The sequence below is a fragment of the Pseudorca crassidens genome, chromosome 6, assembly GCF_039906515.1.
Source record: "Pseudorca crassidens isolate mPseCra1 chromosome 6, mPseCra1.hap1, whole genome shotgun sequence".
Classification (NCBI taxonomy): Eukaryota; Metazoa; Chordata; class Mammalia; order Artiodactyla; family Delphinidae; genus Pseudorca; species Pseudorca crassidens.
In genome coordinates, this window is record NC_090301.1 from 3,609,644 (window position 1) to 3,634,449 (window position 24,806).

Here is a 24,806-nt window from a genome sequence, read left to right on the forward strand (position 1 = left end):
CCCTGTTTCTTATGTCTAGGGCGAGCCCGGAGATCCAGGACCCAAAGGAAGCATCGGGAACCGGGGTCCTCGTGGGGAGACGGTAAGATCAACACGTGCACGGGGCCCAGGCTGCCGCTGACTCTGCTGAGGTGCTCAGGAAGCAGGGGGATGTGGCCTTGTGCTGGGCTGGGCTTTGTCATTGCAACTTGGGTTGGTTCCACAAAGAGACAGCTTGGTAGCTGCTTCTTATATTACTGGGGATGTGATTGAAAATAGTGAAACCTGCTGCTTGTAAGTTTCAAACTAATTTTTATTTCACTGGAGGAGGAGTGAATAGAGACATTTTTTCTTGATTTCTTTCTGAGAAGTGAATGTGGTGGTTTACTGACCCTTGAACCACCTTCATTTCAGGTCTTGCAAATGCTTTTGGAGCTCAAATAGATGGAGCTTTTCTGCAAAGAAATAAACGTCCTTGGTTTAAAATGGAATGGGCTTTGATAAGATCTCAATTCAGGTTGAAACGGTTTGTTTTGAAGGAGACATCCCAGCAATGGAAATTCTAACTTTGAGAATTCATTTTAAAAAGTTATTTAAAAACACCCTAACTGCTGTCTTGCAATAACGTTGTAACATACGTTTCTATCCGGGAAAAAGAAATCTCCAGTACATTGGGAATTTTTCTGTAAAATGAGTCATTACACCTAAAAACTACATTAAGTGGACCAGGTTGATCTGATTCACAACCCCAAAGCTTGAAAATACTTTTCTTGTGTTTGTAATTTCCCTACAGCTAACTGAAATTTAAAAATCCATGGCTATTACTGTCTCAGAAGCGGAGGGGAAAAAAACCAGACTTTAAAATCTACTCAAACCATTGAATGAAATCTCTTCCTGATTCTGTTTCTATAAATTTGGGCCAACAACTCTTTAGCTGTTTAAAACTGTAAATTAACTAAAGAGCATGTTCTGTGCATGTTTTAGAGATATTAATGTATATTTCATGCAAATTCTTTTGATTCTTTTGAAATAATCAACAGTGTCCAGTTTGGAAAGCCCCCCAGGAGAGAGTGATAGGGGCAGATCTCCGAGTACAGGGAAGTGGGTTTGGGGAAGGAAGGCAGTCTAGAGGCATGACCTGGAAGGAAGGGAAGGGGCACCGGGGAGAGGGGAGTAAGGGCTGAGCACAGAAGACTCAGGAGGGTGCGAGACTGAGTCTTGCGTTCTTGCTTTGAAGTAGAAACAAAGACTCATATATGCATAGATCAAAGAGTCCGATCAACTCTAAGATTCCCTGGTTCCATGCGTCTTTGATTCTACAACCAAACAGCATCTTTACCAATAGCTTGTAGTGTTCTTTAGTATAGACACGGTCTTATTTGGACTGGAGGGTGGGATAAGACTAGGAACTCTTCCTTGAGCTGTACCTTGATCTGGGAACATTCCAGGGACACAAAGACCCACTGCTCAGGGCTTTAGAAAAAGAAGGTCATGGTGTGCCTGACAGGGGCACCTGCAGTAACGCTGTCTTTCCACTCTTAGGGAGATGACGGACGAGATGGAGTTGGCAGTGAAGGACGCAGAGGCAAAAAAGTATGTGTCTGCCGAGGATTCTTGAACTTCTGACATGCTGTACTTTTAAAGAATTATCTCTCAAAATTGAATTGTAATGTAGTGAATTTTTTCTCTTGCCGATGCTACGGATATATTTTTTCTGCTCGAGAATAATTTGTTAGATGATTTTAAGTTGGGATCAAATATTGAGTCATTTATTTTTTATAGGGAGAAAGAGGATTTCCCGGATACCCAGGACCAAAGGTAAATATTCCCCTAGGGGGTAAACAGCATCATTGTTTTAGGATGAGTCTGATGTGACCATGGACTGAAGGTCACCATAGCTTGGGTCTAGTCTTCAGTCAGGCACTTACTAATCAAGTGACCTTGGGAAAGGCCCACCCTCTCCAAGACACTCCCTCATCAGTCACATGGAGATGACAATATGCCCTTGTCATGGTGCTCGTGAGGATTAAATGAAGTGGCACTGCAATAAAATACTTTATAAACCTTAAGATGCGAGTATAATCTGTATGATGTTATCATTAATGTAACTTCTAAGTCCAAGTTCAGGAAGCTTAGACTGAGTCTGCAAATGCCACAGCTGCGCCGGTAACTTGGTGAAAAATCCATCAAAATTAGCCATTTGGCCACGCTGGGAAGTGTGGTCCAGAGGCCCCCAGGGACCCTCAGCTAGACCTGCCTCTCAGAGCTTAATGTGCTGCTTCCTGGCTCTCTTCCCAGGGCAATCCTGGTGAGCCGGGGACAGACGGAGCCCTGGGACCCAAAGGCATCAGAGGCCGAAGGGTAAGTTTGCCTGCACCTTCCTGGTAGCCGGTCTGAGCACTGAAGACTCCATTGCTTCTTTGAAAGTTACCCTTCTTCACTTGCAACCTGGCCAGAGATAGTATGGGGTGGGAGTAGAGGAATCCTAAACCTTAGACGGGATGTACTCAGGACACCCTGCGGTTGTGTCTGTGCTATCTTCCTTTGGTCATGCTCCCTTTAGAGGGAGGTCTGGAGGGCCCCCTCGTCTAATACGTCTCAAAGGTCACTAGCCCACGGTCCACTCCGCGCATGGTGCCGGGGGACTCAAGTCTCACAATGAATGACATCAGAAGTCTGCGCAGACATATTTGGTCATGCCCGCCAGATGGTGTGGAGACAGGATCTCATGAGCTGCACGAAGTGCTTACTAGGGTTCCAAGTTCAGGGGCAAGCCAGGCTGAGCCCATGTATTCTCTCGCCTCCCCACCATGAAAAGACTCCTCTTTCTTTTTCTTTCTTTCTTTCTTTTTTTTTTTTTTTGAGGTACGCAGGCCTCTCCCGTTGCGGAGCACAGGCTCCGGACGCACAGGCTCAGTGGCCGTGGCTCACGGGCCCAGCCGCTCCGCGGCATGTGGGATCTTCCCGGACCGGGGCACGAACCTGTGTCCCCTACATCGGCAGGCAGACTCCCAACCACTGCGCCACCAGGGGAAGCCCAGACTCCTCTTTCTTAAGCTACTTTTCATTCTGGATTATTCTCCATAGTGGATGTTTACTCATCCTTTTAAGATTGCCCTGAGTCTTGAATTAGCAACTTGTGGCCTAGAATCGGGTAAAGGCTTCTAACAGTTATATTTAGCTTAAAATATAGTGAAATTCATTGTCATTATCCTGTTAATTTTCTCAGTGAGGACATTCAAACTAGATCATTTATTACTCACGGTAGAGTTTTAAAACATTGGATTGGTTATCTACATCGAAAAGTGAGCTAATTAATTGTCAGTTACTGCTTTCTTATGCATCCATAGTGGTCTTATTAAAGGCTCTCAGGCAAGCATCTATCTCACCTTGACCTGCCAGAGAACAGAGTTGTGGGAGATGCACATCGGTTTTGTCAGGGCCACTTGTTCCTATACCTGAATTTTGGAGACACTTAAGTTCTCTTCAAGTGAGAGATTCCTTGTGGTGATGGGGGACATTAGACAAGATCATCTCCACCACCCCTTCCAACTGCAGAAGCTGAGAAGTCTCCATCTTCTGCCACAATTGAGCAATGTTTGTTCTGCTTCTAGGGAAATTCAGGACCTCCAGGGATAGCTGGACAGAAGGGAGACCCTGGTTACGCAGGACCATCTGTGAGTACCTACCCATTTCCAATCAAGCTGCCCGAGGGCTGGGTGCCTTACACATGGTCCTCCTTGAAAACTTTCCACTATCTCTTTTCCTCCCAAAAGAGCTGTCTGCATTTTTGTTGTTGTGGTTTCTTTGTTTGTTTTTTAACCACTTCCCTTCTGATACCACAGTGGAGAAAAGAGCCTTTGAGCTTTAGTGTACCAAGAAAATTTTAAAGCAAGTTTCACATGGAACTCTATAATCTAGGGTGTATCGTAATTTGCCTTTACAATTTCCTGGTGTAGGTTTGCTTGAGGTTTGTGCTGAGGACAAACTAAAGAGAACACATTTGAATACCTTTTGATTGCATCTTGTGGAAGGAGTATAGTATAGACCTCGGTTTGGGGAAGATTCCCTTTGGTCTATAAAATCCCCAAGGGAGCTACTGATTTGTGGTTGAAACCCCACTAGCGACCTAGAGCCAGGAGGGCACCTTTCTCCAACCCTTCCATATCCTTCATCATGAATGTCTTTGTTTCCTTGCTTGAATTTCTTCCTGTACTGTCTCCTGACATTGAAATTGATGAGGTTCACAGAAGAATGGAAAAGATAACTCAGGAAGTGGAAAAATCATCCTTAGAAAGAAAGGTTAGAGGATTGGATTGGTTGAACCCAGGAGAAGATGGTAGAGTCAGGTGTTGAATCTGGAGAGGAGCCTTTAACGGGAGATGGTTAGTCCAGTTGAAGTGGGGGACGGATGAGCAGGGGCCACTGGATGGAAAGATGCTGGCTAGCCCATGAGGTGACAGCTTGACCCTCGGTGGCCACACATTGGGATGAGATGCCGAGGGCAGCCATGAATATATCCCTGGGGTGGAATCCCGGGATGCTTAGACCTGGAGCCTCAGGGTAGCTAAGTGACTCCTGGGTGTCCCTCCTCTGACAGGATGTAGGAAGCCAGCAGGGGAAAGGCAGCTCTTCTCTCTGGAGAAGCAGCGTTTAGACTCAAGTTCAAATGTGTGACTTACGTTGATTTGCAATGAGTATCCTGGATTCCAGGGCATGGAGCTATTTATCTTACAGGGGAAACACTTCTGTCCTCAAAGTCTCTCCTTTGCTCTTCGAGCAGTTAAATCAAATTTATAGGGAGAGCCTGTAAATGATCAAGGTCAGTCAGGGCCCACCTTGTTCTCTCTGTCATGCGTCTGTGGGCCCCGGGCTGTTCCTTGGTGGGAAGCTCCACAGCCCTCACATCTGCGAGGTCTCAGCCCCCGTCCTTGTTTTGCAGGGTTACAAAGGCAGCAGAGGTGACTCGATGGACGTAAGTTGCATGTGTGCCTCGCGAGCCCTTGCCCTGTGAGCTTTCTCTGTCTGTTCTCTTACATCTTCTTTCCTTTTCCAGCAATGTGCCCTGGTCCAGAGCATCAAAGATAAATGTCGTAAGTACACGATTTTCTGCCGTCTGTGCCTCATTTTTATCCTTATGTGTGAAATTCGCACCTGGTGGACCAGGCTTTCACTCTCTTCTCTGTTCTCTTCTAGCTTGCTGCTACGGTAAGTCATTTCAGTAATTGAACTTCCTTCCAAGGAAAGCAGAAGATCCCTTTTCCAGGAAGTAGTTTGTCTGTGAAAACCCTCCCCTTTCCCACAGGGCCCCTGGAATGCCCTGTCTTCCCGACGGAGCTGGCCTTCGCCTTGGACACCTCTGAGGGAGTCACCCAGGATGCATTCAGCCGGATGAGGGATGTGGTCCTGAATATCGTGGATGACCTGACCATCGCCGAGAGCAACTGCCCGCGGGGCGCCCGCGTGGCCGTGGTCACCTACAACAATGAGGTCACCACGGAGATCCGCTTTGCTGACTCCAAGAAGAAGTCTGTTCTCCAGGACAAGATCAAGAACCTTCAGGTGGCTCTGACGTCCAAGCAGCAGAGTCTGGAAACTGCCATGTCCTTCGTGGCCAGAAACACGTTTAAGCGGGTGCGGAATGGATTCCTGATGAGGAAGGTGGCGGTTTTCTTCAGCAATAAACCCACGAGGGAGTCCCCGCAGCTCAGGGAGGCCGTGCTCAAGCTCTCGGATGCTGGGATCACACCATTGTTCCTCACGAGCCAGGAGGACCGGCAGCTGGTCAACGCCCTGCAGGTCTGTGCTCTGGGCATCTCTGACTCTGAGAAGGTGCTTGGGTGCAACTGTACCCTCCCTGATGGGTTTGCACCCCTTAGCTTCTAGATGAGGCTGGTCTCACTTGCGAGACTTCCAGAACATCCTGATGGCTCTGGCACTAGATGGACATCCAAATGCCCATGACTTATTCCCACTAGGTCCCTCTTTGCTTCTTGGATGAGACTCTCCCAGGCTGACCCTGGAGGCCTACAGTCTCCTTGGGAGGTTCTCCAGACATCAGCCAGCCCAACACCCAAGCTGCATCCCTGTTCAAGTATTTCTCAGCCAGGCTGGCATCTAACAATGAAACAAGTTATTTAAGCATAGGACGAGGAAGCATTAGCTTCAGCCTATGAAGCAGCTAAGTGTTTCCTTATTCTTTGCTTAAATGACTTGTATAATTGTTATACCACTAATATATATATATAAAGATTAATTAGTCAATTAATATTTACTCAGTGCTGATTTTGGCTTTGCAGTCCAGGATGGGTGGATGATGGGTAGGAAGGGACACAGCGGGACCAGGAGTGAGGAGGTCTTGGCTCTAGTGCCAGTCCAACCACCTTCTAGCTTTAAGTCACCGAAAGTAACATGGCCCTGTCACTTATGCTCTCTGTGCCTCAGATTTCTCACCTGTAACAGGGGCTGGTGGATGAGATGGTCCCTAGCGTCTTCCTTTCCAAACCGGATGTTCTACGGTTTTATCACTGCCACGTCAGCAAGAGACAGTTGGGTCACTGGCACCATCTCTTAGGGTTTATTCTGCCGAACTCCAGGCCAATTGGAGAACATAGTATTGGGCTTTCGGCTCCGGCTTGGGCTACCAGCCTTACGTTCCTATTAGGGGATCATGTATACATCTCCCTTGTGAGGGCTGAGTGATCCAGAACCACGCATGTTTCCTAAAAAGCATAGTTTCAGCAAGTTCAAAAAGTCAAATATTCATTCATTTATTCAATTTAATGATGATGTGCCAGGGGCTGTGATGGGCAGGACATTCTGAGTCTTCTGGAAGTGATTTCATAACTTGCTTTGTTGTTAAATCCCTTTCTAGACCTGGGCCCATGGGAGAGGGACGGACTGAATATTTGTTAGTCGCTATTATTATTGCTAGATAACAATGACATTTAGGTCCCTGCTCTTTGGTAGAGGCTCTACCAGGTACTTTACATACATTATCCAATTTAATCTTCCAAATAACTTCGTGGGAATTCACCATTATCTCCACTTTGCAGCTAAGGAAACTGAATTCCAGAGAAGTTAAATAATTGTGCTTCAGGTCCAGCAGGAGTGGGATCTGAACTCCGGTTCATCTCATTGGGAGAAAACCTGTTTTCCTATCATAATCAGTGCCTTCCTTCCTAACCCCGCTTCCCAAGAAAGAGAAGATATTGATCTATTGGGGGGTTTATTTAACTGATGTGTTTATTAAATAATTATTTAATTTAATTATTTAATAATTATTAAATAATTATTTAATTGATGTGTTTATTAAATAATTGTGTTTATTTAATTGATGTGTATTCTTCGGCTGCATTTTCAAATGGTAACTTACCCTGTGTACTCCTACTAAGGATTTCCTTTTGTTTAAACCAGATCAATAACACAGCAGTGGGTCATGCCCTTGTCCTACCAGCTAGTGGAGACCTCACGGACTTCTTGGAGAAAGTCCTGACTTGTCACGTTTGCTTGGGTAAGATGCTTCTCTAAGAGAAAAAAATCTGTCCGGCTGCAATTGCAAAACACACTATCTACAGAGGGACATTTGAGTGAATAATCATCATCTGCACAAAGAGCTTAAGTTAAATGAAGATTCACATAGTCTTGTATTTACCAGTGTCTATGCTGCGTGAGTAGTTTCCATCCTTAAAGCCGACTGCCCCCAGACAGAGCCTCTCTTTGTGAAGAGAATGATTAGTTCCATAGGTAACAAAGGAGGAAGTGGGCTCTGCTTATATTTTGACCTTGGAGTCCAGAATTTTATTATCTGGTTTTGTTTTATTATCTGGTAATGTGTTTCTGGAACACATTTCTTCAAGGAGTGGCAAGGAAGCAAAGGTAGTTTTCTTTTCTTTCCTTTTCTTTCATTGTGCCAATGCCACAGTATGTTAACAAGGATTTCGGCTTGATTTGTTTCCTCTAGTAAGTGCTAGGTGATGAAAACTGAAATCTGGCCATGATATTGTCAGCAAGGTATACATAGGTTTCTACATTATGTGACAATTCTAATGACCCCAGGCTCCCTGCAGACTGACGTGCAGTATCTCGCAAGGAGAGTCGCAGAATAAACGGGCTGCCATGCTTCTTTCTAGACATCTGCAACATCGACCCATCCTGTGGATTTGGCAACTGGAGGCCTTCCTTCAGGGACCGGAGAGCAGCGGCCAGCGACGTGGATATCGACATGGCTTTCATCTTAGATAGCTCCGAGTCCACCACTCCGTTCCAGTTCAATGAGATGAGGAAGTACATACAGTACCTGGTCCAACAGCTGGACATGAGCCTGGACCCCAAGGCCTCCCAGCACTTCGCCAGAGTGGCGGTCGTGCAGCATGCACCCTATGAGTCCGTGGGCAACGCCAGCGTGCCGCCCGTGAAGGTGGAATTCTCCCTGACTGACTACGGCTCCAAGGAGAAGCTCCTGGCCTTCCTCGGCAGCAGGATGGCACAGCTCCAGGGGACCAGGGCTTTGGGCAGCGCCATCGACTATACCATTGAGAACATCTTTGAAAGTGCACCCAACCCACGGGACCTGAAGCTCGTGGTCCTGATGCTGACGGGCGAGGTGCAGAACCAGCAGCTGCAGGAGGCCCAGAGAGCCATCCTGCAGGCCAAATGCAAGGGTTACTTCTTCGTGATCCTGGGCATTGGTAGGAAGGTGAACGTCAAGGAGCTGTACAGCTTCGCCAGTGAACCAAACGACGTCTTCTTCAAACTCATGGACAAGTCTACTGAGCTCAACGAAGAGCCTCTGATGCGCTTCGGGAGGCTGTTGCCATCCTTCATCAGCAGTAAGTCCTGCGCACACTTGGCCCCCAGGGATGGGGCCTCAGGCATGGGAATGATAGCTAGTGTGCCCATGTTGACCCATCCATTCATTCAACAAGTATATACTGGCACCTACCACATCCCAGACACACTGTTAGGAGCTGGGGTTGGCAGTTGACACAGACGGGAATCCTGCCCTTGTTCACTCGTTTATTCAACCAGACTTGACTAGACCCCTCCCAGCCATGGACTGTGTCCCTGGGAGTTTACAGTCTAGGTGGGTGAAGGGGTCAAGTGCACATTCATTAGGCATGACATGATATGCTGTTATGTCACACTGAGTGTGCCCTGATGGGGATCAGGGAAGCTTCTAGAAGGAGCAGCATTGATCTGGGCTTAGCCCCCAACCATACACTTGGATGCCTCTGAGCCTTTACCCGATATGGCTCTCCCTCCGCTAAATGATCTCCACTTTCTTCAGCAACAAACCCGCATTCATCTTCAAAAATTATCTCCAGACCCCCTGCTCACTGTGATGGTCCCCACTCCCAAGGCTCGGGCATTGTTAATCAGGATGTTGTCCTTACCGCATCTATCACATGGCCCGTTGGTCATTCATTTATGGGTATGTGGTCCCAGTAGACTGCACATCCTGGAGAAGGTGTGTCATTCATCACTGCCTTGATGGAGTCAGGCGCAGAAAAGCATCTAACAAATGAGGGAGATTTATAAAGTATGACCTGTCTCCCTAAAGTTTTAGGGGAAAAATGTGAAGCGAGGGTAGGCCAGCAAGTTCACCCAGGAGCCACTATTACCGTCTTCGGACAATTAAAACAGAAGTTTTGTTAAACAGCACTGAGAAAATGTTCAAAGTAATTCTATTATAATGTGATGTCCAAGAGCTTGGAACTTGGTACATTCTGCACTTGATTTTTCTTCTATTCCTGTCTTCCCTCACATTGAGGAAGTGTTACCTTTAACTTAATCACCCAAATATTGCCAAATAGGAGATACTGGCTTGAGACGTTTTATGGATCAAGCACCATTATGCTTCATGTTTTGAATCACTGGACTTAGATTGTCTGGAAGAATGAATTAATTCAACAAATATTCACGAACTACCTATACGTGATCCATTTAACACCTTAGCAGATTGATTTTAATTTGCATGTGGTTCACATGCCCTTAAATATTTCCTTCTCTCTTTTTCTCTAGGTAAAGATGCTTTTTACCTGTCCCCAGATATCAGGAAACAGTGTGATTGGTTCCAAGGGGACCAACCGGCAAAGAATCTTGTGCAGTTTGGTTACAAACAAATGTAAGTGATTATAATAACTGTCTTAGAAATTAGAGCGCTAGAGGGAATGCAGAGGTCCTTCAGCCAACGCCTAACTTTATGGGGTGAGGATGTTGAGATCCAGAAAACGTGACTTCCCAAATGTCACGTGGAGCATTTCAGGGGAAGAGTCTGTTGTATCCATTAGCTTTTACTGTGTAACAAATTACCTGAAACTTAGTGGCTTATAATAACAACTGTTTATGTAGTTTGAGATTCTGTGGGCTGGTGGGTTTTGCTTGGGCTCAGCTGGGCAGTTCTTCTGGCCTCTACAGAGCTCATTTTCATGCTTGTGGTCAGCTGCTGGTCAGCTGTGGACTGGTGGTCTAGGGTGGTCTCATGTGGCAAGCGTGGGTTTGTGCACAAGGAGACTGGGAGGGTTCCGTGAGAGAAGGTGGAGGTAAGCAAGGCCTCCTGAGGTCTAGGCTAGAGCTGGTACACTGTTACCTGTGCCCTATCCTATTGGCCAAAGCGTGACCAAAGCTGGCCTCGCTAGATTCAAGAGTGGGGAGCTGGGCTTGTTGGGGGAACCTGCCACATCACATTGCAAAGGGTGTGGGTACAGAGAAAGTGGGCCACTGGGGCCATATGTCCCAACAGTCTACTATAACTGGTGTGCAATGATTTCATACAGAAAGATTGGATACATTAAGCAAGAAATGGACTCGCTGTCTCTCAAAATGATTAATGCTGTAATGACACAGGTGATGGTGTTAGCCAAGGGAGGGGGCATGCATGGTCTCCTAGGAAGACCGATGAGATGGATGGGAGGTGGGTGGGGCTGCAGTGCCCATGGTGATGCTGGCTGCTCGGCATATGCTCCGTGGCCTTATGTCCAGTGCCATCGTCGGTGCCAACTCCAGGAGTAGACAGGAGGGCACTGTGGCTGTGTGACAGAGGGCTGGGCAAGGGGGACGTGGTGGCAGGAAGTGAGGTCAGGCACTGACCAGCAATTGTGTCCCTCAAGAGAAGGCCACAGAGGATCATGCTTTGGGAGAAGGGGAGGTTTTGTCTGTTGCATTCAGATGAGATGCAGATTCGAATTATCCCTGTAAAGTGACTGCCTGCCTTACGCTTGGCTGAGCCCCAGGGTGACCTCTTCCAACCGCCCATGCTTCTCCCTACACCCCTTAACTCCTTCAGCTCTTGTCTTTGTCCTCAGAGGGAACGCTTCACATTTCAGCCTAGTAAGTTGAAAATCATTCCCAAGGCAGCGGTGACCCTTCTCTGGTGCTGTGATGCTCATTCTGCTTGATCTAGGTTCACAGGTTCTGTTTTTCTAGCCTTGTATTATCTGTATAATTTCCCTGGAACATTCCATCAGGTTGGCTCAACTTTATCTTTAGGAAAACAGAATGAACAAAGCAACCTAGTATCTGAAGTTTTATGACAGCAACTTGAAAGTATACTGCCTATGCCATATAGCATGACATTTCTATAAAATAATGAATGTTCATCTCAGGGCAAGTAATGAACAAAATTGGGTCTGCGCTAGCATGTCTGATGGTTATATTGCTGTTCTCTTTAGGGATTCACAGTAAATCAAGAAATTGTGAGAAAAACAACCACATACACAAAAATTAATACAAACAAAAATATACAACACGCCCTAGGAATGAAAGCGTATGCCGATTTGATCATTTTCCAGCTCAACACAGCATCTTGCTTATTTTTTTAATTTAAACTTTTTAATGGAAGTATAGTTAATTTACAATGTTGTGTTAATTTCTGCTGTACAGTAAAGTGATTCACTTATACATATATACATTTTTTAATATTCTTTTCCATTATGGTTTATCACAGGTTATTGAATATGGTTCTCTGTGCTATACAGCAGGACCTTGTTATGTATCCATCCTGTATATGATAGCTTACATCTGATAACCCCCAGCCTCCCACTCCATCCCTCCCCCAGCCACCCCCCCCCCCAGCTGGGGCAACCACAAGTCTGTTCTCTATGTCTGTCTATTCCGTAGATATAGCTTTACTTAACACAGCATCTGGTTGAGCGGCTACTTTCTTATAACGCGCGTAGCTATTAACTGATCTTAGTTTTTGGTGTATGCGTTTCAGTTGGTCAATTTTTATAATTAGAGCATTATTTAAATATTCTATCTTTACTATTTATTATGAACAAAAAGTATTATTATTATGACAATATTTATTTCTGTTTCTTTGCTCTCTTCCAGCTTTTATAAATTGAAACTAAGATTTCAGGTGTATTTATAGTACAATAGAGGCTTCATTTTTAATAATTCTATTTTTTATATGCTGTTCAATGTCTTTCTGTGGCACAGATCCTAAAAGGAAGGAACTTAGTATATGCAATGCTATATGTAATATGTAAAAGCCACTGCATGCATTTTGGTGAGATAGCAAATTTTGTATAGCGCATGGAGTTATGTCTGTGTCTATTTTAGATAGCAGAAGAAAATATGTATGAGTTGAAATAATATTTAATATGTTTTAACAGAAATGTTCCGAATAATGTTACTTCAAGTCCTACATCTAAACCAGTGACCACAGCAAAGCCAGTGACCACCACCACCAAACCAATAACAGTGGTAAACCTGCCAGCCTCAAAGCCAGCTTCCACGAGACCTGTGGCCGAGAGATCCGTGGCTGGGAGACCCATGGCCACCAAGCCTGAGACTGTCAAGTCCACGGCCACCAAACCTGAGGCCGCCAAGCCCGAGGCCGCCAAGCCCTTGGCCAAGCCAGTGGCCACCAAGCCCGAGGTCGCCAAGCCTGTGACCACCAAGCTTGTGGCCACCAAGCCCGAGGCCACCAAGCCCGAAGTTGCCAAGCCTGTGGCCACCAAGCCTGAGGCCACCAAGCCGGAGATTTCGAAGACAGCCACAGTCAGACCCGCACTGGCCGCGAGGCCCGCAGCAGCAAAGCCGGCCCCTGCCAGACCCCCTGCTGCTGCCAAACCCATGGCCGCAAAGCCCGAGGCCCCCAGGCCCCAGGCAGCCAAACTGGCCGCCACCAGGCCAGCCACTGCTAAGCCCATGGGTAAGAAAGCCACCTACCTGGGATGTCTCATTTACTGTGTCCAGGGCTTGTCCCTTGAAGGCTGTTTACAAAGCAATCCAGACATGGTCCTTGATCTGCAATCTGACATCTAGATGATGTATTTTGAAAGGTGCTGGTTTGAGCATGGAATTACCAAAACATCCCTCTTTATCTATATTAGAAAGTAATCTTTCTCTTCCCCCCCCACCCCCCGCCTGCCGTGAGGCTGGTGAGTTCCAAGCAAAGAGCAGGTGAAATACCCACCCCTCCGCCGCCTCTGCTGCCCGTTTTCCCACTCCCCACCCCAGCCCCAAACCCCCATCGGGACAAGCATGGGAGCGGCTCATTCTCTCAGGGGTGTCAGTGGGCGGCCACCACCCACCTCTCCTGGAAATGCAACTGTCTTCAGTTAAAGGGATGAGTTCTAAGTAGACGTAGGGTTTTAGACCCCGTCGAGGGAGTGAGAGAGAGAGAGAGAGAGAGAGAGAGAAAGCCTGCTGTCAGCTCTTAAGTGGTGAAGCTTATGCTTCTGTGCTATAGTTCTGGAGCCAGACCCGCCTCCCTTAGAGTATGACTCCCGAAGGTCTGGTTGGAGCTTTGTAATTGCAGAAGCCTTGTCCCCGCTGGGAAGCATGTACCCATAGAGAAGAGGCCCAAGCCTCGTGCTGTGGCAACATTGGGGCGTTGCGTTTAGCAAATTGAAAAGTTAGAGCCCAGACGATTGTTTTGTCCCCACAGACCGAACTACGTGCTGGTACTGCCCCTGGGAAGAATGCATTCCAGGCTGGATTAGATACGGGGGTTGGGGGTTGGTGGGCTTAATGGGACTCAGACTGTGTTATTTTATTTTTCCCACAAAGAAGATGCTAGAAGTTCCTATAGAGTCACAAACTGTATGGAAAAGTGAAGGCAGGATGTATGTGCTCCTGAGAAAATGGAGATTGTCTTCATTTTATGAAGAGAGAGAAGCAGGGATTCTTTGAAAGAATTTCATGTCATACCCTAAAGTTCCATGATGTATATTTAATATATTTTAAATTAGGGGCCTCGTTCTGTCTTGAACGCTTCAGATTAAGCACCCCGAACCACACAGTTTCAAAGTATTTCCTTAATAAGAGAGATTTTCAACAGGAAAAAAAAGGGTAATCGTGTACCTGGCCGATGAACAATGAGATTTTTGATTACTGTGAATTTCACGTTTCACATATGCTGGTGGGTTACAAGATCAGTATTTCTCTGGAGCTTGAAAGAGAAGCTAGTTGTCTGCCTCACCTAAATTTCAGATCGACCGTGTACTGGTATAGCTCTTTTAGAGTTCATCTCTGGCCTGTGTGTTACAGTCATTTAGGGTTTTATTTTCTGTCTCCTGCTCTCAGCACTCCATCTTGCAGTTAAGGCACCCCGAGAGGTCCACGTGTCTGAAATCACAGAGAACAGCGTCAAACTCCACTGGGAGAGGCCCGAGCCCCCCAGCCCTTATTTATACAACCTCACCATCACCTCGGCCCACGATCAGTCCCCGGTTCTGAAGCAGAACCTCACGGTCACAGACCACGTCATCGGGGGCCTGCTCCCTGGGCAGACGTACCATGTCACGGTGATCTGTTACCTAAGGTCTCAGGTCAGAGCCATCTACCAAGGCAGTTTCAGTACAAGTAAGTGCACTGTCGGTTTAAGGAAGGTTGGTACCTATCTCTGCGTGGCATATCCAACGGTGCCATAAAGGGAACAGTGCTTATTCACTGACCTTTTCTGAAACAGCAACAAGGTTAAAGCGAAATCCTGTGTGTTTCGGTTGCACCCAATTGATAACTTAACGAAATGGAAAATGGGTTCGTTGTGAACTGTTGTCCTGCCTTGGGGGTCCTGGGCTACTTGATGCAGGAAATCAGATCCGTGTGGCCCGAGTGCAGCCCCTTCCCAGGGAGAAAGAAATACGGCCATGGAACCTGGCTGGGTCTCGGCTGCCCACCATGTCCCGTGTCGGAAGCATGTTTCCATGGTCAGTGAACAGAAAACACCACTGAGTCATGGCTCCTTAGGGAGTCTCATCCCAGGGGCCACGGGATGTCCACAGGCACAGTCGAAAGGGCACCAGCGTTTCCCTCCCCTGGTCTCATCATGCTCAGGCTCTGCCCTCTGCTGTGTTGGCCCTGTGGCTCCTTTGCTGCCCCGAGTCCTGGCCTGCATGATTTCCCAGCCCCGTCCCCAAGTTCTCCTGGACCCTCACCCCCACCCCTGACTCTTCTCGACCCCCTGCTGTTCCTGGGACGTGGAGGGGAGGCTCCCATTCTTTTCTCTTGGGCCAGAGTTATTCATATCAAGGAACTATGACTGAGGAAAGGCAATTCCCATCAGTTACCATACAACCCATGAAGGTTTGAGTCCAAAGACCCTTCAACCCCAGGGCTCTGCTTCCTTGGAAGGAAGCAGAAGATGTTATGTGGAAAAATGGGAGGATCTCTTCCAGGTTCAGAAATTTCCTCCGTTTGCTCGTTGAGATGAATCAAACGTGCAGACAACAGACATACGCAGTGTGTGTGGAGACTTCTTGGGTCTCTACGTTTCAGTGGCCCCTCCTTACATAAGACATGACTCAGAACGGCAAGCCTGCCTCAGTCCCATAGGGTTCCTAAGCCTTTCATTTTCTGAGTTACCTATTAGTGGTGTATCTTTTTCTTTTATAGAGAAAATTCAGCCTCCATCTCCGCAAACGGCGAGGTCAGCTTCTAGTTCAACCATCAATCTAGTGGTGACCGCAGAACGGCTGGCTGGGAGTAAAACAGGTGAGCTGTGAAACTATCAGGTCCACTGCAGCACTAAGAAAGCATTCTTCTGAACAGTTTAATCTGCTGGGGTTCTAATTCTCAGACCAGGAGAGACTTGTATGGAGAAAGTTTCAAAGTGGCTCTGTGTGGCCCCTCCTGGGCTTATTCCGCACATTCCAAGTTGCCTGTCCCCAGGATCTTAGAAAAAGTTGAATGAGGGCTGCTTTGGGAGCCGTAGCCAGGAACTCATGTGTCCCTTAGTCATTTCCCTGGTGCCTCATCTTGGGACTCGAGTTGATTTGCGGCGTGTGATGCAGCGAAGCATAAGATTTCATCCACTTGGTGATTTAATCTAATAAAAAACTGCTTAGAAGAATACAAGACAATTCAGACTGGAATCCATGAAATAAATGGGTTTGGAAGTGACCCATGGGATCAATGTTCTGGTCCCAATTTCCTAAGCACACGCCCTGGCTTAGTCTAGCCTGCCATTCTCTATGTGTCTGACCCCAAGCATGTGCACATTTTATGTGAAATCCATGATGAGTTAGATGTGTTTCTGGAAGTGACAGTTGTGACTTGCTTTTGTCCTGGGCAGTGGAACGCTGGGGACCCGTAACCTCTTCTTCAGGGGAACATGAGCTATGATTGTTCTGTGGGAAACTGGTTATTGAAATAGCCGATATGCTTTGCTTAAGAGTATTCTGCAAAAGATATTGGTACTAATTCCACAGTCAAGGGTATTTAGATATCTTATTGTTTACAGACCCCAAAGCAAAGGGTTTCCACGAGTTATAGGGACAGTTCATTAGTTTTTGATATATTGGCCACAGTCAGGAGGAGGAAGGCATATCTCTTTATGTTGTTAATTTCTGCAACGGATTATGACGAAAGCCGTATATCGAGTGCCCAGCTGCTTTCCTACAGTGCTAGATTTAAAAGCAGCTGTGCTTTCTCGATATGCCCTGCATTGTCAGAAGCAGCAACACATTATGTTTTGAGCTGTTGGCAAGGATTCCCTATTTTACTCTTTCCAGTTTAAGTTTTAAAGTGACCCTTGTTTCTCCACCTCATCCTTCTTGTAGAGTTTGCATCGTATCTCATCAGTGTTTAAATGAAATTGGGTGGTTTCTGACTCCACACACCCATCTCTTTGGGGCCACTTGGAAATACAGCGCTCTCAATTCTTTTAGTTGTTTCTAGAGGGAATCTTCTCTATTACCAGAATAGTATTTTTCTTTAACATCTTTATTGGAGTATAATTGCTTTACATTGTTGTGTTAGTTGCTGCTGTATAACAAAGTGAATCAGCTATAAATATACATATAACCCCATATCCCCTCCCTCTTGCGTCTCCCTCCCACCCTCCTTATCCCACCCCTCTAGCTGGTCACAAAGCACCGAGCTGATCTCCCTGTGCTATGCTGCTTCTTCCAATTAGCTATCTATTTTACATTTGGTAGTGTGTATGTGTCAAGGCCACTCTCTCACTTTGTTCCAGCTTACCCTTCCCCCTCCCTGTGTCCTCAAGTCCATTTCCTACACCTGCATCTTGATTCCTGTCCAGCCCCTAGGCTCATCAGAACAATTTTTTTTTTTTTAGATTCCATATATATGTGTTAGCATACGATATGTGTTTTTCTCTTTCTGACTTACTTCACTCTGTATGACAGACTCTAGGTCCATCCACCTCACTACAAATAATTCAATTTCGTTTCTTCTTATGGCTGAGTAGTATTCCATTGTATATATGTGCCACATCTTCTTTATCCATTCATCTGTTGATGGACACTTAGGTTGCTTCCATGTCCTGGCTATTGTGAATAGTGTTGCAATGAACATTGTGGTACATGACTCTTTTTCAATTATGGTTTTCTCAGGGTATATGCCCAGTAGTGGGATTGCTGGGTCATCTGGTAGTTCTATTTTTAGTTTTTTAAGGAACCTCCATACTGTTCTCCATAGTGGCTGGAATAGTATTTTATTCCATTGATGGACTTTCCCTGTGTCCATGTATACATGGTTGATCTATATCTGTACATCTACATTTATCTATCTACCTATCTATCTTTTAATTCATCCACAACCCATACTGACATGTGGTATCAGGAGTTACTAGAAAGAAGATGATGAGTCAATGCAGGAATTATGAAACTATTACATACACAGATGTGTGATAAGGGTCAAAAAACCAACTACTGATAGAGCTGCAAAATGTTTTAAAATAGTTTACTTTTAGAAACAAGTTTAGGAATTGGTCTGTGTTCGAGACAGCCACGTGTTTTTCAGACTCCTTTTGCCTTTCCAATGGAAAGATTGACAGAAAACCAAGAAATTCTCTCCTCTTGACATAAATTTATGGGAACAATTCAAGAATTCATGGTAGATTGGGTAATTAAGTTTTAACTTAAGAGTTGTATAAAAAGATTTTATAAAAACTTTTAATGCTATGATTTTTAAATCAAACTAAAAAAATGCCAGTATGGATGTGGCATGGTGGTTTGGGATGGAGAAGAAAACAAGTCTCAACCCCTTTGATTTCTTATTTTTTAATTGAAGTATAGTCAATTTACAATGTTGTGTTAGTTTCTGGTGTACAGCAAAGTGACTCAGTTATACGTATATATATATATATTCTTTTTCATTTTCTTTTCCATTACGGGTTATTACAGAATATTGAATATAGTTCCCTGTGCTATACAGAAGGACTTTGCTGTTTATCTATTTTGTATATAGTAGTTTGTATCTGCTAATCCCAAACTCCTAATTTATCCCTCCCCTGTCCGTTTTCCCCTTTGGTACCCGTAGGTTTGTTTTCTATGTCTGTCAGTGAGTCTGTTTCTGTTTTGTAAATAAGTTCATTTGTGTCATATTTTAGATTCCACATATAAGTGATATCATAGGGTGTTTGTATTTCTCTGACTTACTTCATTTAGTACGATAATCTCCAGGTCCATCCATGTTGCTGCACATGGCATTATTTCACTCTTTTTTATGGCCGAGTAGCATTCCATTATGTATATGTACCATGTCTTCCTTATCTATTCATCTGTTGCTGGACGCTTAGGTCGCTTCCATGTCTTGGCTATTGTAAATAGTGCTACTATGAACATGGGTGCATGTATCTTTTTAAATTAGAGTTTTCTCAACTCCTTTGATTTCTGCTCATAATCAAGGGACAATGGATAAGCCTTTGTCCCCTGCACTGAGGGTTCCCTGCAGGCCCTAGTGCACCCCAGCTACCTTCCTGAGTCATCTCCCAACACGATGCTTAGCTCAGAGAAGCCACAATGGACCTACTAGAATTTCACCAAAGATATGGGTCAGGACAGATGACATTCTGACTTCAAAGTCCCTGAAATCTGTGCATATTATTTGCCACTTGCTGGTAACTTCACCCCTCACAGAGTGTGGGAAAAGTACAACTTCTAGAAAATTCAGTGCTTCACTGAGAGAAAATGATTAGGAATAAATTACACGTGAGATTTGGGGATGTTTTTGGTTCTCTTATGTATGGTCCACAGGGAATAAGAATATATAAACAGTGTTGAGTTAATATAAACAACACAATCTTTAAGCAAGAATCTGGCTGGGCTGTCTTGTTTTTTAAGACTGAGTCACAGATTCAGACATAGGAAGGTGTTTTCAATCTAGACCTTCAACACTTAGGTCTCCTCTCTTCATGTGACAGACAGAAAAGAGATTTTGAGACCGGGGCTTTTGTGTCCTTCAAGGCGATGGGTGGTAGTTACATACAGATGAGTCCAAAGCCTTTCTCCTTCCTTCTGATCAGTACAGAGCCCTCAAACCCAGGACTTGAATGTTCTTTCACCCTTCCTTTCATGAGTGTGTGCGCACACACGTGTGTGTATTTCCCCCCTAGTGATTCAAGTCAGCCTGAAAATATAAATTACTTGCTCTTCTTTTTTTTTTTTTAATTTTTCTTTATTTTCTTTATTTTTATTTTTGGCCGCATCGGGTCTTAGTTGTGGCATGCGGGCTTCTCGCTAGTTGAGGCATGTGGGCTCAGTAATTACGGCGGCACGTGGGATCTTAGTTCCCCGACCAGGGATCAAGCCCGTGGAAGGTGGATTCTTAACCACTGGGCTACCAGGGTAGTCCCTTACTTGCTCTTCTTAAGAACAAGTTTCTGCATAATTCATCTCTAGCCTGCAAGTAACAAAACAGCGCTTTGAAAAAAAAAAAAAACCCAGCACTTTGCCTGGAGAAGTCGCTTAATAAACATCTGCTAAATGAACATATGTAGGTGTACACACACACACACACACCATTTTGAATGCTCTTCTTCAATGAAATTAGTTGGATATTTACTTTAAAATGTATAAATTGAAAATGGGTAAACAGGATTAGGAGATGGAAGCTTGTTTTCCCTCCTCCCTACCAACCGCTCCCGCATATAATCAAGGCATCTTAGAAATTTTTTCCAGGGGGTGAAACATTTTAATATATTCCTATTTTTGCAGATAGAAAAGGAGTAACAACAAATCATTGTTTATAAGAAACTTTAAAAATATACTAACTATATTTTTGCTCAGTAGTTTCAGGTATATTTCACATCTAAATATCAATGGCCACAATATGCATTATTTCTCCAAAGATGTATTTTCTAGACAATTCAGGCAAAAATAAGTTTTAAAACTAGCTTTATATGTGGACGTGAATGCAGTTGAATTCCAGCACCAGTTCATTACAGTTCATCTCTGTAAGCACAAACACAGTTTGTGCTTACAGAGATGTGTTCCTTTCTTAGTTTTAAATGCTAGATACTATTTTTGTTTTTTGACCTTGGTATGCGGCTTGCGGGATCTTAGTTCCCCAGCCAGAGATCGAACCTGGGCCCACAGCAGTGAAAGCACCGAGTCCTAACCACTGGACCACCAGGGAATTCCCTAGACACTCTTCTTTGCTTTTTTACCTCTATGAATAAAAGATTTACTGGGTTTTGATTCTATCTTTAGGAACTGAATTTTGTCATAGTTTACCACTTGGGGTTTAGGAAACATGGTGACCAGTGTTTGAATCTATGCAGGAATTTGTGGGCAAAAATCCTGTGAGATAAAAGGTCTTTGGTCCATGGCATCCAAGGGGGAGAAGATGGAGCAGTACTAATATTTGAGTTTTCATATGTTAATATTTGCCCCTTTTGAAATTCACATTTAATAGGTACTTCTTTACCAGAAATTTGACACAGGCATGTAATGGGAGGATAGCCTAGCGGGGGGATTCTTTGTCCCCCATCTGAGGCTTGGCCCTGTGTCACATGGAGTGTGAGGTGTGGCAGTAAGGCCTCAGCTTGAGATGAAGGTTGATTACTACAGCAAACCAATAGCACCATTACTAACCATTCAGGATTCCAGACTTTGCAATACTACATGCTTCCATTTTAAATGGTTAATACTTGTATTTTCCTCAACAAAACAAGCCCTGCAAAAAGAAAAATCCCACCCCACTCTTTGCTTTCCTCAGCACGTAAGGGCAGCACACCCACTTTTCTGAGATACATTTGCTGCCTGAAAATGGCAGTTAGCAGCAATTAAACAAATCTTTCAGTGCTTATCACAGTCTTAAAAAAGTATTGACTGTGCTAGGCATTTTTGCAGTATGTTTTGTGGCTGCTAGTTTTGAGGATGCTGTGTTGTTGCTAATGTTGGTTTTAGGTTTTTGTTACCATCTCTCTCTTTCTCCTTCTCATTTTTGGCCAAAGAAGACTTGGATGAATATTTTACACGCATATGATTAGTAAAGCTAAGACTCTGAAGTTTCTAAACAGCAAAAAAAAAAAAAAAAAAAAATTTAACTCAGAAAAGAATGAATCCTAAATTATTGGCCCACCCATGTGTGAAGAAATGTTTCAATGCAGAAGAGAATAAAAATAACTAACACAACGTGTAACATTCTTTTCTACTCACCCTAGAAATTAGCAATCTGTAGAAATGACCATATTTTGTCTGATCAGGCATTCCTGGGTCAGTTACACAGCTCTGAAGGAAATGAGTTCAGCAATGTTTTACTTACTTTGTTGATTCTAAGATGTATAATTTTCCCCATTGTAGTGCCTCTGAAATTGAAATGTGACTTGACATTGATGACATGTCATGGCTTATTGGCAGCATTTTCTCTTACTTAGTGGATTATAAAACAATAGTACATTATAAAATTAAGATGTCTTAGCTTTGATGAAATCCAGTATTTGCTTGGCTGTGTTCCACCATGAATATACAGCGTTGGCTGCCATAAGACAATGTGATGGGGAAAATATATGACTTTATGTTGATAATAATTTAAAGAACTAACTTAACCCCACAAGTTGAGGTACATTCAATGGCTACAAATATTTTCTCTACTTTGAAGAGACGTAGCCGTCTTCAAGGCTGTGTGTTTACTGCTGCATGAGAATGTAGCTAAGTCAGCTACCATGTTTGGGTTATGACGGGTCTCCAAGGGCATTTGGTATATTTTTATTGTGAGCTATAAAAGTCTTATGAAATAAAAGTCTATTGGTCAAGACCTGAAACTACATTTAAAATGCAACTACAGCTACATTTAAAATAAAGTTAAAAGTACAAAAAAAGTTTCTTTGGTAATTTTTGAGCCAATCCACACTCAAAATGTAGACACAGGAAAGTTTTATTCATTCCTGCCAATTGTATCTGTTTCAGAGGTTTGGAAGCACTTTATATCATGTCAACAATGTCTGATCCTAAGGCAATTAAACATTCTTGTTTTGAAACCATTAAACTAACGAGGAACATATTTACACATATTCACAACTGCAGCCTAAACCCTTTCCCCTCCTCTCAGCTCCCACGATTTTGCTTAAGAAAGAACTTAAATACTGATAACTTGCTGGTTTGGAAAATGTCAAATTGATGCCTTTAAAAATGCTGCTTTGAAATAGAGACACAGACATAGAGGATAAGCGTACGGACACCAAGGGGGGGAAAGTGGGGTGGGATGAACTGGGAGATTGGGATTGACATATATACACTAACTAATATGTGTAAAATAGATAACAATGAGAACCTACTACATAGCACAGGGAACTCCACTTCGCTGTACGGTAGAACCTAACACAACATTGTAAAGCTACTGTACCCCAATTTAAAAAAGAAGTTTAAAGAAATAAATAATGATAATTTTAGAATCACAGAACTAAAAAAAACTGCTGCTTTTAGACACTATACAAATCTCAACTGATAAAAAAGGCAAGATTTTCCAATTCAACATGTTTTTGGTTTCAAACACTTTTTCTAGTAATAACATAATAGATATTCATTGTGAAGAATTCAGGACATACAGAAGAATGTAAGGAAAATATGATTCCCATAATCAAACACTGATGGCCATTTATGGCCACCATTAATGATCCAATGCATAGCTCTCCTGGTTTTTCCCATGAATATTACACGTGCACACACACACGTCTTTATTGCAAAAGTAGGCTGTGTTTCCTTGGGTGCCTTCCACCCCATGGCTGTTGTTCCAGAATGTAGGTTGGCTCCTGTGGTTTCTGTGAGCGTGGGATTCCTCGGACAGGGTTTCTCCAGGCACCACGCTTGCATCAGTTTCCTCTCATGTTTGGAAGCTCACTGAAGCCCAGTAACCGTTGACTATTTCACCAGGAAGTTTCACCAGATGGGGATCTGAATCAGGCAGCCTTTCAAGTCTCTCTTTTAAAATGAAACTTATTATTATTTTTTATAAATTTATTTATTTACTTTTGGCTGCGTTGGGTCTTCGTTGCTGCGCGCGGGCTTTCTCTAGTTACGGCGAGCGGGGGCTACTCTTTGTTGCGGTGCGCGGGCTTCTCATTGCGGTGGCTTCTGTTGTTTTGGAGCACTGGCTCTAGGCACGCGGGCTTCAGTAGTTGTGGCGCACTGGCTTAGTTGCTCCGCGGCATATGGGATCTTCCTGGAGCAGGGCTCGAACCAGTGTCCCCTGAGTTGGCAGGCAGGTTCTTAACCACTGTGCCACCAGGGAAGCCCTAAACTGAAACTTATAAAAAAATAAAAAATAAATAAAATGAAGCTTATTTACATTGTTATTCTAGGCAAAAGTGAACCAGGAAAGGTTGGTGATAATTCTCACTCCCCATGGTCTCTTAGGCTCTGGTTGGGTTCTCAGTATGAGGAGGAGAAAATCAATGAATGTGTAGCCAGACACTTCTCTTGGATCAAGGACCCCAGGCTCCCCCAGGGCTGGGCCCCAAGGGAAATCTCTTTCTGGAGGGAAACATACATAGCTCTCATGTCCAAAGACTTGTTCTAGGGAAAAACTCAATGAGATCCAACCATCCTTCTTTGGACTATAGGACACTTTAATGTTGTAGACTTTGACACCGTTGTTCTAGCATAGGCAGACATAGCTTGGGTGAGTCCAGCCTGCATGGGTCTCAGAGATCAAATGACGGGAGTTTAAAACTTTCTCTTCTTAAGAACAGAAAACCTCCCATTTTCATGCTTTAAAAATAGAGAACCCCAGGCTCTTGTCTTTGCATAAAGTTGAGGCCCACATTAACATATTTCTCTTGGTTCTCCAAGAATTTACGTGTCCAGAGTAGTAGCGTCCTCATATTCCATTAGTAAACCTTAAAGGTCTTGGCAGTAACTCCTGCTGGAATAAAGGATGTAGAATGCAAGAGCCGTACTTTGGTACCGGAGGCTGAAGGTGAAAATCAAGGGAAATTGGAAAAGCCAGTTGGTCAGGGAGCAGGGTCCTGCTGCTGGGCTGCCTCCAGGCTGGGTGTCCTTGGGTCTGGGAAGACTTCTGTTGCTTCAGAAGAGCACAGGGGAGTAGGACCCAAAGAGCTGAACACAGATGGCCAGGACGGGGTGCACTTGGGACAAAGTGGAACCAACCTGGGCCACTGGGGGATGCTC

The 24,806-nt window shown here is 44.4% G+C and overlaps 1 protein-coding gene across 3 annotated transcripts in view; it reads left to right on the top strand.

The window, feature by feature from the left end:
* Positions 1 to 24,806, top strand: part of COL6A3 (collagen type VI alpha 3 chain) — an 85,801-nt gene that overhangs the window by 57,424 nt on the left and 3,571 nt on the right. For 2 of the 3 annotated variants that reach the window (XM_067740124.1, XM_067740123.1), the window contains exons 27-41: positions 20 to 82; positions 1,522 to 1,572; positions 1,762 to 1,797; positions 2,278 to 2,340; positions 3,594 to 3,656; positions 4,922 to 4,954; positions 5,036 to 5,072; positions 5,176 to 5,187; positions 5,285 to 5,778; positions 7,396 to 7,492; positions 8,112 to 8,810; positions 10,003 to 10,105; positions 12,597 to 13,138; positions 14,515 to 14,793; positions 15,826 to 15,924. In XM_067740124.1, the coding sequence (XP_067596225.1) occupies positions 20 to 82; positions 1,522 to 1,572; positions 1,762 to 1,797; positions 2,278 to 2,340; positions 3,594 to 3,656; positions 4,922 to 4,954; positions 5,036 to 5,072; positions 5,176 to 5,187; positions 5,285 to 5,778; positions 7,396 to 7,492; positions 8,112 to 8,810; positions 10,003 to 10,105; positions 12,597 to 13,138; positions 14,515 to 14,793; positions 15,826 to 15,924 (2,671 nt within the window). Of the gene's footprint in view, positions 1 to 19; positions 83 to 1,521; positions 1,573 to 1,761; positions 1,798 to 2,277; positions 2,341 to 3,593; positions 3,657 to 4,921; positions 4,955 to 5,035; positions 5,073 to 5,175; positions 5,220 to 5,284; positions 5,779 to 7,395; positions 7,493 to 8,111; positions 8,811 to 10,002; positions 10,106 to 12,596; positions 13,139 to 14,514; positions 14,794 to 15,825; positions 15,925 to 24,806 lie in introns of those variants that run through there. The other variant, XM_067740122.1, reaches the window with a different exon arrangement.